Genomic DNA, 13,825 nt, shown 5'->3' on the forward strand with positions numbered 1-13,825 from the left:
CGTCATTTCATAAAAAAATAATATAGGTGTAAAAAAATAAAAATGGTCCTTTCTCAAAAAAAATCAAAAATATTTTTGATTTTCAAAAAAAGGAGTAAATTTTGAATTTAAAAAAAAATTGTTCACTTTTCAAAAGAACAGAAAAAAACCTTTCGAAAACATGTAGGTCAAATTTTTTTTACCCTTTTATATTATACCCATTCTACAGTTTTTGATAAAAATTAATAATCATTCGTGGGTGAAGTACTCTTTCGGAGTACGTAATGTTATGCAAATTGCAGCCCGATCTAAGAACAATTTTTTTGAATTGGTACACTTCAGGGATTTTAAATATTTCTAATAACCTATATTTAAAAACTCATACTGATCAGTTCAAAAAAACAATAACTTCATTTAAATAAAATTTTAATTTATTTCTTATTTCCTGCAGCAATACCCCATAGAATAGGCCGCTTAATTCTATTTTTCAGTTGCGTGCAAAAATTTAATCTAAGATTTGCATGGTAAACATTAAATAACAATTACATTTTTCACCAATAACTTTCAGGTGTGAAGTATTATGTTACAAGAAATATTCACCCTTGTTAGGAGCACATACAGAGTCACTCACATCCTGTCATACATCATAGACTTTTATTTTTTTTTAAAAAGTAATTTTCTTTAAGAGTTCATCGAATTTGAATAACAGAGGTTGTCATGTAAAACCTACTCCATCGGAATAGGTTTTGCTTATAAATTGTTTATAGTTGAATTCGAATCTGGTCTCAAAAATGGCACATAACAGGATTTCAGGAAAAACTTATTCAAAATTTCAGAAAACCTGTTTTTCAAGTTTTTGATCAAATAAAGCTGAAATGCTGCAAGCCTTCAAGTACGTTTGAATTGAAATCTTAACTTTTAGCTATAAAAATCAAGACAAAAAACACATTAAATTTTGGAGTCAAATATGGAGCGGTCCAGTTCGAAAATCACTATCGTCCAATTCTTTATTTTTTACACAACTTTGCAGCTTAATGATAAATTTACCTAACATTACCTTTCTCAGAAAATGTCTCAAATATAGCTATCCCAAAATTGGGAGAGTAAGAAACTTTCGAAATAATGATCATTTTGGAATACTTTAAAGAAACAAAGGGGAAATAATGAGTTAAAAATTCAAAGTTTTTAATTTTTCCTTAAAATATTAATTTTGTTAATTTTTGTGTTTAATAGTTTTTAAAAGTTCAAAAAATTTTGAATAAAAAACTGTTTTTATAACTGAAAGTTCTAATTTTGATTTTCAGAATCTCAGCTTCATCTGATACATTTGATCAAATCATTGAAAAACAATGTTTTTTGACTCTTTGAACCAGTTTTTCTTAAAATCTGTAAGTATTTTTTAAACTTAAACTCGCACTGTCACACTCACTTACTCAACAAAATGTTAGTAAATGTGTAAGTGTAACTGTAAGTCAAAGTGTAAGGGTAATTGTGAGGGTAAATGAAAAAAGCGTTTAGTGGAAGTGTTAGTGTAAATATAAAAAGAATTTAGTGAAAGTGTGAGTGTGAGTGCAAGAGTAAATGTAAACAAGTTTAGTAAGTCTAAGTGTAATTAACAGTACAAGTGAAAAAACAATTAGGTACTCAAACTCACCACATGAGAGGGACTCCATAGAATGTTTGAAAAATTTTTCAACTTCACTTTTGATAAGTGACTGTGAAACGGTAATTTACAGAAAGTTTATATGGTCATAAAGATTCTATTATGTGCTCCGTCATAAAAATAATATCTGTGAGCTCCAAGGGTTAAAGGAGAATAATTTTACATCTTTAAATAGAAATCATTTACAATTCCTATTAATTGATTTGAATTTGGTCTTATTATATGAACACATAAAACTTTTGATTTTTCTGATTTAACTTTGCCCTTAATTTATCAGAACACAGAATTAAAATATGATTTATTAGGAGATAAATTTTAATAAAACTATTTAACATATTACACGGTTCAACTGTATTTTTATTTTTAGGAGCATGGAAGGTGATTCTTAAATCTTTCGTGATGCAAAACACGCAATTGAATAAATAATTGTTCATTAGCCCACGTATTAGAGTAATTAGATATTTAAAACTGAAAAAATTAAGTTTTCAGGGTATCTGTTTTTTATTAATGTTCAAAATCAATGTCGCTTGTGAAGAAAAATACAGAGTTTTAAAAAAAGGTGTGAAAACAATGCCATTTAAACCTGTAATTCTCATTTTAAAGAAAATTATTTTTGAGGCACTTCAAAAGATTGTTTTGAAAGACGTTGTTTGTTTTTCCTTTGCTAAAGATTCGTGTTTACTTATAAGAATCACCCTATGTGGTCCTAGAAATAAAAAATTTGATTTTGTTGTTCCGTGTTATTAAATTTGATTTGTCTTATTTTAACATTTTAATACATTCTTTATGAATGGATGGCGTCGAAATACATATTTATTTTCAGTAGCGGCAATGTATATTTTTTGTGAGTATTTGGATTTGTACACTACAGGAGTAAAGGCATTTCACAAATAGCAAAGCCCTAGTGCGTAGTGTTCCACACATTCCACACAGTATCCCAATTTGATTTACATATCCTAATATTAACAAATTATCTTGCAAATTTTGCTTAAAAGTAAATTGTATTTTGGGTTTCAAACTAAATTAATTTTCTAAAATTTTACTCTATTATGAAGTGACATACTTTTTTTGTCTCAAGGAACGTTCATAAAATTCTTCTTGTAGCTTTCTCATAAAAATACCTTTATAATGATGACGACTTAAAACTAGCTGCAAATTCATTACATAAAACTTTAACTTCTTTCTGAAAAACACAATATACACACTTTCATTTAAAATTATGCCTCCAACTCTTTTTGTTAATTATAAATTAAATTAAAATTTTCTAAAAACTGATAAAATACTGAAAAGTAAAATAATAAAAAATAAGTTATTTTTTCAGTTAGATATTTAAGAAAAATCTTAAATGGTATCTTTCTTTACATTTATAATTGCTTTAATAAATTTACGCTGATTTCTTAGACAACTAATTATTGCTGTCGGTACAGTACTTGAGATATTTATAAATAGTGAAAAAAATTAATTACATTGCATTCTTAAATACATAATATGTTTACAAAAAATAGTGTTACGCATACATACACGCACAAAACATCTGGATAACTGTTTTTCATTTCAAAATATATTCATTTATGTTATAAATATGATAAATAATTAATTTTTGGATTTATTAAATCGTCATTGCTATAAAACTTTCTTTATGAAGAAGAAAAAATATTTCTATCTACATAATAATGTTAACACTTCATACATTCCCAAATCTACCTTAATACTTTTATGTCTGAAATTTCAAATTAAATAAAGTTATAGTCTTCATTGTAATTGAAATTTAAGTATCTTGCATTTTAATTATCTTAATAATCATATTGAAATGATTCGGCAATATTGTCAATTTAAAAAAAATTTTAAACATGTTAAAAATTTATATTTTTTTCAGGACAAATAAATCTTCTCAGGAAGATTTAAAATTTTAATTTGATTATATTTGAGAAAAATAATATAACATTTGGGGTAATTCTGGGAGAAATTGTACACCTTTTTCAAATACTTTCAAGTTCTATGGAAAATATATTAACAAAAAATTTAATTTCTTTACAGTGCCTTAGTATGAACACTTGAATACAAGTACCTATGCAAAATTATTTTTATGTTCTATAATTTATTGTCTTATTTCAAAAATGTTTTTTGTAAATCAATACTCTGTAAGAGTTAAAGACGCATTTGTGAGATAAAACTTGATTTTTCTTTTTAAAAAAAAATATTTTTACATATCAAATATAAACTTCTGAAATGCAAGAGTTTCAAATAGGCTTCAATCTTTACAAAACAGACTAAACCTTGATTTTAAACTACGATAGATGAGGTGTCCATTCGTCCTATTAGGCTATTAGTTAATCTGTACCAGAATTACCCTCATACATAAAGCAATGTCTACAATCCGAAAGATACACAACTACGTAGATGTGTTTTTTGCAAATAAGAATCTCGAGCTTCTTTGGTGCATAAATCTGAGAAACGATAACTCAATGTACAAAGTATATAAAATGATTCATACTCCAATAAAACAGGAAACATCACCATATTTTTGAAAATTATTATACTCAAGAAAGTACTTATATATACGCATTTCGTCAAATATCTAGAAAAGATTTTAAATGTACATAGTCTGTTTTTAAATCAGGATGGCAGTATGGTTTCAAATATCGGTGCGTACCCTCTCCCATTGTAGACGTCGCTTAAAAGAAATATAAAAATATCTAATCCTTAAATATAATATTCCTCACATCAATGAAGTACTTTTGAAAATGGAATTTAATTCTCAAGAATAACACCAACACTTTTCGATCTTATTCGACTTTAGATAGTATGATATTCAACTCATCTTTCTGCGATATTCGAGATTCTTGAGGAAGACAATTAGGGTCGGAATTTTTACATGCTGTAGTATTGTGCAAACATGACTTGCTGGATGTGCTACTTCTTTTATCAGCAGAAAATCCTTCTTTTCCATCCTTATGAAGACGTGGTGAACTCATGAGGAAGAATTGGTTGTCTTTTCCTACTTCCATAAAGTATTTTGGTTTCTGTAACCGCTCCTCACTTTTAGTTTTATTATCTACAAAGACCTCACCTCTGGAATGCACCTCACCTGTAAAATTAACTACATATTAAAATGATAATATTAAAAACTATTTAACAGATCGTGTAAAAATCACATAGACTAAAATAAAGAATGTCATATTTAGAAAACTAAGCTTGAAAAGCTTCAATTTGGAAATGTGATATTTTCAAACTGAAATTTAAGTTAAATAAGTTGACCTTTATTTAGAGGAAACGAATTCGAGATGAAATTTTCTTTATCGCATCTGGGTTCTTTTTTAACCTTAAAAAACATATCGGAATTTGTATGGCAGCAAACGAATTTTTTTAAATATTGATGTATTTACATGGAACAAGGAATCTGGAGTTTTTTTGGGGTAGCTGATTATAAATATGATTATCTGAATAAATATGGTATATAAGATCTGATATATTTTGTGAGGTTAGAAAAAATACGACTGTAATTTTACGGTCATAATTACGACCCTAAATATAATCATAAATACAGACGAAAAACACAATGATTGTAATTACAGTAATTAGTTTTCCCTAAAATACTGACAATGAGTTGTGATTTTCATACGCTTACTTTTTCTTTATAGAATAATTAGTTTGTTTTTTCACTAATCTAGATCTGTCAAAAAAGTCAGGGACTTATAGATAACCGAAAAGTTTCCGACCATATAAAAGTTAAAAAATTGTAGTTTAAGTTAAAGTGCTGTAAATAAATTCACAAATAGCACAAGATATGGTCAAAATATTGTATCAATATTACATTACAATATTTCAAATATTGCTACAACATTGATTACGATCTAGCAATATTGAGTCAACATTGCTCTGCAATATTGTTGTTGACATACTGATTAAATCCGCCTTAAGAACGTAATATTGCGATATTACTGTCTACAATATTCGCATAGTAATAATAATTTTAATTTTACGTGAATGAAGCAAAATTATATCAATATATTGCAAATGTTGCTGCAATATATTACTGTGCAATATTTGTAGTCTTGTCAAGTAATATTTATGCAATATTGTGGACATATGTTGTGCTGTTTGGGCTATTTTTGAAAAAAATTATTTTTTAGTTTAGATTGAAACATGTGTTTTTTGAATACTCAATGTGAAATTACACCTTAAGGGGCAATCAACGTTCGAGGTTTGAAAAAAACGATTTTTATTTTTTTGCATGTTTTTAATCAAGACGTCATTAGAAATGTGCTCCATGAAGTCGTTTGTTTCTCCAATCATGTTTTTTCAATCATATATGAGGTATTCCATGCCAAATCGGAGACCATTTGGCTTTTGCACCTCAGATCTTTTTAAATTTTTTTTTCCTTTTAGTACTCATGAAGACTAGCTTTCACGATTTTTTTCAAATTTTTTCATCAAGCCCTTTAGGAGATATCAATTTTTGAAAAATTACGTCACTTTTTTTTAAATGCTTGTAATTTCGCTAAAAATTGACCAAATTAGATCAGTCTTATATCAAAATTTTTATTTTTAAACGTACTTTCCAAAAAAAATATTGAAAGTTATTTTCGAAAAAAATTTTTATTAGATTTTTTAGATTTAAGATTAAAAATTCATTTTTGAACCTGTGTGTATCGATCGATTTTGTTCAAAATTTTTTTACAAAAACTACTCTAAATTTGACGAATTTTGAGCCTAGTTGGATAATGGGAAAACGATGGGAACTATTTTTTTCGAATTTTCAAATTTTACGTTTTTAATTATTTGTATGGAAATCAAACAATAATCATTTTCTCTCATTCAAACCCAACGATTATTGTTAGTTTTGTAAAATAAAACAGTTTAGAAAATAAATAATAAAGTAATATTTTAATTATTTATCTAAAATTTTGTTTAATTTGTAGAAGTTATTAAGCAATATAAAATGAATGATTTTCAACATAATACCAGATAACTCGATAATTAATAAATACGAATGAAATCTTTCATCACAAATTAAGAATTAAATGTATATAATTTTTTTCGAAAAAAATAGTTCCCATCGTTTTCCCATTATCGGACTACGCTCAAAATTCGTCAAATTTAGAGCAGTTTTTGTAAAAAAATTTTGAACAAAATCGATCGACACACATAGGTTCAAAAATGAGTTTTTAGTCTTAAATCTCAAAAATCTAATAGAAATTTTTTCGAAAATAACTTTCAATATTTTTTTTGGAAAGTACGTTTAAAAACAAAAATTTTGATATAAGATTGATCCAATTTGGTTAATTTTTAGCGAAATTACAAGCATTTCCAAAAAAGTGACGTAATTTTTCAAAAATTAATATCTCCTAAAGGGCTTGATGAAAAAATTTGAAAAAAATCGTGAAAGCTAGTCTTCATGAGTACTAAAAGGAAAAAAATTTTCGAAAAGATCTGAGGTGCAAAAGCCAAATGGTCTCCGATTTGGCATGGAATACCTCATATATATTTAAAAGAGTTTTCTAAAAATTTTGGTAAGACTTTTGTCAATCAAAGCGGTTTTTTTAAATTGTTCAGTAAACAGTTCTCCAGGTCAGAACACAAACTTTTTGAAAATATTATAGTAAGCGCGCAGTCAAGAATGCTTCAAGGTCGGGTGTGCAAATATTTTTTTTTACTTTAAGGCAACATTTTAAAAGTTTATAGGTATTAGAATAAAAGACAAAAAATAGTTCATCATTACCCTATTGAAAATCCCCACATGGGATCCTATATATGATTCCATATAGGTTCCTTTATAAAAACCGTTATGAAATCTTAGGTTCACATAGGAATCCACATAGAATTCTATGTAAAATCATATATGAAATTCGGACACGATTTGGTGTATGATTTCATGAAGGAATTTATGATGTTGTTTCTACAATGAAATCTATGTCAATTCATTTATATATAGGAAACAATATAGGATTTCATATGGTAAATTTCAGTTGACTGCTTTATGCAGAAGGAAGTTACCAAAAATTAAAAATTATTTAATTAAAAATTAAATATTATTACTGCAATTTATCTCAAAAGAAAAAAATGTGTGCTTTGCAATACACCTTCTGAGTTATAGTCTCAGCTTATATAGTATTCAAGAATGATCTCAACTGTGAGAAAAAAAATTATCACCATCTGGCGGCGTAAGAGTGGAATTATGATGATTAACATTTACATTTCCTATGTAGGAATCCATATGAGAACATATATAGGATCTTCTTATGATTTGTATCAACTTTTGTAAATTTGAACGGGCGATTTCACTTTTGTGGCGGGCGTAAATCCTCGCTTCTGAGTTCCCCCACTCCGACGTCAAGAGCAAGGAAATATAATGAACTCCCTTTGGCCCTCTTTATAAATAAGAATAAATTTTCCTACAATGTTTACAATTTTTTATCTTATAGTATGTAAATTTGACTAAAAAATATTAAAAATTATAGTGTCAGGAATTTTTTAAAAATAAAAAATTATCTCCCCGCCATTTAAGCTACATATTTTTTTTTTTTTGAAAGTTTTTTAAAGAAAAAAGAAATGCAATGGCCTTTATTAGAATTCAATAGAGTTAAAAACTGACCGAGTAATTGAAATTGTTTATAAGTAAAAAACATGCCCTTTTTTCTTTATACATAATTATGAAATTAAATAATGAATTTCGATTATTTCTTTTATATACTTGATAGTATCACTCTTGAAGAGTAAAATGAATGAAAAAAATTGAATTCGCTCCATATCGTTCTGTAGAAATTAAGTTGAAAAACAACATGTTTTTAATTAACAAATGGAATAATTTATAAACTATTCATCCCATTGGGTTCGAAGTTTTTTCATTTTGTTCAGTATCGCGAAGGGCACATTTTAATAAAATTTCACTTCAACCCGATTATTATTAACAAAGTTATTAAACAATTAAAAAAGTGACATTTTTAATTGTTTAAATTCAATAACTTTTAAACAAATTATCCGATTTTAACTTTCGACCCACCCTTTTGTAGGTATTTTTTATATCTTTCTTTTTTAATCACAACAAAAATAATATGCCAGAAAAATTATAGGAAATAATGTAGGAATTCACATAGATTTCAATGTAGAAACAACATCATAAATTCCTACATGAAATCATACACCAAATCGTGTCCGAATTTCATATATGATTTTACATGGAATTCTATATGGATTCCTATCTAGACCTAAGATTTCATAACGGTTTTTATAAAGGAACCTATATGATTTTTAATAGGGTATCGCGTGTAGTTCATTTGCAAACCTTTCTTAAAAAGAGATTCGAAATTACGACCAGACCGTGGACTGCTCCCTTAAAATGATGTTCTATACCTAAAATTTAATAACAGTTTGGTTTAGGACTTACAGAGAGTGAGTAGCAAATGAACTAAAAATTAATCATAAAATTTATAGTCGACCTATGTACATACGAAAAAAAAAGTAGTTTACTACTATAAGCTTTAAACAAAAGAAAGTAATTTACTTTACCTTGAATGGTGTGATCAAGTAAAGGTTTGTGTAATTTGGATTTACAATGTTTTCCATCATTCAAATTAATTTGGCAATGTTGTCTGGAATTATTATTAGTTCGAAATATGGATTCAATGACTTGTCTAGATAGAAGCGGTGAGATAGGATGTTCCAAACGACCTCCATAAATATTTCGTAAAGTGTTGCTTGTAATTGTTCCATTGTCGTACATTGTCATTATTGACGAATTGTCAGCTATCAGATTGTCAGTATCCGAATCTCCAATACCACTATAATAGTTACTGTTACTTTCGGATTTCTTTAAAATCGATTTTGATTTACGATGTCCCTCTATAAATGGCGTTGCCTCGCTATCAATTGAATCAACCGACAGTGACAGCTTACTTCCCGTAGTCGATCCTGAAATGTCCACTTTTCAATACTTTTTACATAAACCACAATTTCACTACGTGATTTTCAGTATGCGGTGAACTGGCGACTATGCTCTAATTCCTTCCTACTTTTTATTATTAGTAAATTGATTACATTTTTCCCTATTTAATCAATCAAATTCTAGATTTAACAAATCTTTTAAAACAAAACAAGGAAATACATTTTATTTCAGATTTCATATATGTTAACATATTACAAATTAAGAATTTATTATAAAAATAAAAAGAAAACTTAAGGTTAAGAAAGAAACACTCATTATCATTGATGAAAGTACAAAAAATAAAGTTGTTTTAACTGTTTACAATTAGAGATAAATTTTATCGTATGATAAAAAAAATTGACCTTATGCTTCAGCAAAAATATATGTGCGCCCTGGCGGATTGGATATTTTGAAAGTTAACCCACTTTTGATTTCTTTGAAAAATATTTATTAAACCAACAAAATATGCAGAAAAATGTATTTTAAAAGATCAATAAAAGTTAGAAAAGATAATTTATATAGTAAATGTTATAATTATATTCTATCCATGTTTGGAATTATATTGATCCTTTATTGTTAATTAGTTCAGTTGTAATATTAGATTGGCGTGAGGATCAAATAAAGAAACCTTTTTCTTTTTTGCTCCCATTTGAGCAGAAACGTCTGACAATTTTTTAAAAAAAGAAAAAGGTTTCTTTATTTGATCCTCACGCCAATCTAATATTACAACTGAACTAATTAGTTATAATTATAATATTGCTATAATAGTAAATAAGTTATAATTCACTTATGCACGAAGAAACTATAGTTTGTAAAATTTGATATTATAATAATTATTTTTACAAAAAACCAATAGTAAGAGAGGATGAAGTGATAAAAATGACATTATTTTTTACTACTGTATTACAAAATAAATTAATCGGTACTCTTTAAATTTAAATTAGCTAAAATTTCACTGTTTGAATCAGCGAATAAAGTTTTCACTGCAAATCAGCGGATACAGCTAATAAAATAGCGAAACACAAATCGGCGAACGTCGGTCATTTTCGTCGGAAGATAAATTTATTTTTAAAATGGTGTATTTCGCTGATTGAAATAGTTGTTAGTCGCTGACTCGCAGCTGCATACTTATAGCTTTTTCAATCAGCGACTATTTGCTGCCAATCAGCGGATTTTAGCTGATTCAAATTTAGAGAGTATCATTTAAAAGTATAGTATATTATTAATAATTACAATAAGGAGTTGGAATGATTAATAAAAGCTATATGAATTGTAAATTAGAAAAAAGAGATATTCACAAAAAGAATTTTGACTAGAATAATTATGAAAAGTAAAAGTTGAAATTTCACATATTACATTCTGTTTTAAAAATATTACTATTTTTATTGGAAAGAAGCAGAGGTGCTAAAAATATTGCTCATCTTAAAATTGGTTATTGTAACATCTAAAATTGTTTTTTGAAAACATTCCTTTTGAAAATAGGAATTTTATTTCTTAGTAGCATTCGATTGGTCGAACTTTACCGATGATGTACGAAAAATATCCGGTTTTTGCCGAGTATAACCGATTGGGTTTCATCACGTAATAGTAATATTATTATCAATATGTATTTATTAAGTATATACTTTGCAAATATGAGAAATGACTATTTTGAACATTTTATTCAATATTTAGATTTAACAAATTAGATTAATTTAAATAATAATTAAATCAAATGTAAAATTTCATGTAAAAAAATTATTTTTAAATATGTGTTTAATATTATTTTGTGTTTTATTGAAAATAATTTATTTATTTTAAGTGTTTCATAAAAATGTCTGAAAATCAAATATTGAAAATTTTTAATAAAAAATCAAAACAAAAAATAGTTTCAAAAAAAGTATATAGTAATCATTGTAAGAAAGTAATTCTTAGAATTTTTTTATTATATTTATTTAAAATAATAAAATTTTTTGAATTATTGTTAAAATTTTGAAGAAATTTTGCAAATTTTTAATTAAAATTATTCAAAAAGTTAAACAGTGAAGGAAACACAAAATGAAATTTACTGAATATTTAATTTTGAGAATTTTATTTAAATTTTACTTTATTTATATTAATAATTTATATTTTAATTAATAAATTTAAATAAATTTAAAATATTAAATTAGATTTACATGTATTTACATGTATTGCGACGATTATGTGAATGTGTGTATTATTAGAATAGGTTCTTTATATTAGTATTGTATTAAAAGTGTGTGTTCCTCAAGAATATGTAATATGTGTGAGTATATATAATATGTTTACTGTAATATTTGAAGGTGCAACTTCGAACATTTTATATCGACTATGGTAAAATTTAGTATAGTAATAATTTTTTTTTCTATTATTGTGGAGGGCTTTTTAACTTTTATGTCAATATATTCCCAAAACACTATAGTAATTTTATTTTCACACGGGATGGATATTTACCATAGTTTTTGTAAATTTCATAATTCTTTTTCAGTTCTTAATATATTTATAAAGCTCGTTTACAACGATTCACCAACATCAGTTTCCTATTTTTTTTATTAAAATTTCCTACTGTTTAGAAATATGAATCCATAATTATTATATTACTCTTTCCAAATTAAGAATACTCACTCAGTATAATATTTAAATAGTAATTTTCACAAAGATAACGTTATATCTTCGTTTACTATTGGCTTTTTGTAAAATTTAGTATTATAATATCAAATTTTATAAACTAAAGTTTCTTCGTGTGCATGCTAAAAATTATTGCGCAGCTGTAAAAGCTTAAGAAAACTACTGCGCAGCCTTTAAAGTTTTTAATTTAAAATACATAAATGAACATGTACAAGAACATGTTCCATCTCTGGTACAAGAAAATATACATGAAACCTGCACAAAAAATATGTAAAAAAAATATACATTTTCTTGTAAAAGTTTTTTCAGCCGGGTACTTTTTTTAAACTTAGTAACATGTAATTGAATTAAAAAGAACATAGTTAAACCTGGTTACTACAGTTGATCTACCATTGGTGCAACTACACTAAAATAGTTTGACTAGTTTCTATGCCTATTTCCTAAACAGTCTAATGTACTTTTGTTACCTCCAATCATACTTATTCGCAAATCATGCATATGTGGTTTTATTACAGTACTTTTTTTGTTCTTTAATGACTTTTGATTAGGGGAGAGTGGGGCTGGTTGCACCACTTTTTTTAAAAACTGTAATAACTTTTATAATATCATTCATTTCATACGTTGTATACGATAAATTAAAAAAGCAATCACTCTTTTATGAGTCAAGAGTATATACGTCACGTAATATAATTTTCTATTTATAAAATCAGTATTTTATAAAAAAAATCGCTATTGGTGCAAGATGCCCCACAGATGAAGAGTCTTGCACCACCTGTGGTGTATCTTCCAAAAACTCGCAATATGTTTAAAAAAAAATTTGACTCGATATAACTATCATAGAAACATAAATTCCTAGAAATGTAAGACATACCTAGTATGGTGCATCTTGCCCCGTGGCACAGTGGCCGATTTCCCGAAAAACCTGGCCAAAAGTCAAAAATTTTTTTTTAGAAATTTATACTTTTTATTGTTGAATATTATAAAGGAGGGTTCACTGCATAATTTTGCGAAAAAAAATTACACTTTTTTTATGACCAATTTATTATGTGAACAAGTAAAAGTGATCTTTGCCAGAGATTTACTCAGAACGTTTCATAACTATAAATTTTCGTCACAGTTAAAATAGTGAAAATATACTAATATACAGCAGATTTTTGAATATCTTTTTTTGGGAATTATTAACAAAGGTGTATGAAATATGTTGAATGTATTTATCATCACATTTAAAACGTACAGTTTTTAAAAAATGACATTAAACATCGCTATTCATGGCTACGATTTTTGTATTGTTTTATCAACGTAAATCATGAAAATAATTGTAAAATCCACCGATGTCCGCGCTCTACCTGGTATTATCATAAACTAGAATATATTTTTGATTCATTTTAATTGAAATCAGCTGCCCGAAGCTGCCCCTGCAGTTTTGGTATCACTTTTTATTTCACCCAGCGCGGTTTACCGACAGCGCGTTGCACCGGCCGGCGGTGCAACTGAACATGAAAGACTGACTTTTTCTTCATTCGCATTCGCTTTAAACTAAAATTTAAGCACTGTCTGTAATTTAAAAAAAATAAACTCTAACACATATACGCAATTTTATAATACCAGCAAATATTTTGGATCCGCCATAT

The 13,825-nt window shown here is 26.8% G+C and overlaps 1 protein-coding gene across 2 annotated transcripts in view; it reads right to left on the minus strand.

Annotated features, from left to right (window-relative positions):
- Positions 1-392: 392 nt before the first annotated feature.
- Positions 393-13,825, minus strand: part of LOC127290374 (potassium voltage-gated channel protein Shab) — a 154,097-nt gene continuing 140,664 nt past the window's right edge. The window contains exons 8-9 of one of the 2 annotated variants that reach the window (XM_051318880.1): positions 9,152-9,553; positions 393-4,730 (exon numbers count right to left, since the gene is read on the minus strand). In XM_051318880.1, coding sequence (XP_051174837.1) covers positions 4,429-4,730; positions 9,152-9,553 — 704 coding nt within the window. In that variant the 3' untranslated portion in view covers positions 393-4,428. Of the gene's footprint in view, positions 4,731-9,146; positions 9,554-13,825 lie in introns of both variants that reach the window. The other variant, XM_051318879.1, reaches the window with a different exon arrangement.

Source organism: Leptopilina boulardi, unplaced genomic scaffold (assembly GCF_019393585.1).
Source record: "Leptopilina boulardi isolate dan_hultmark-lab unplaced genomic scaffold, ZJU_Lbou_2.1 LbouV2_63, whole genome shotgun sequence".
Lineage (NCBI taxonomy): Eukaryota > Metazoa > Arthropoda > Insecta > Hymenoptera > Figitidae > Leptopilina > Leptopilina boulardi.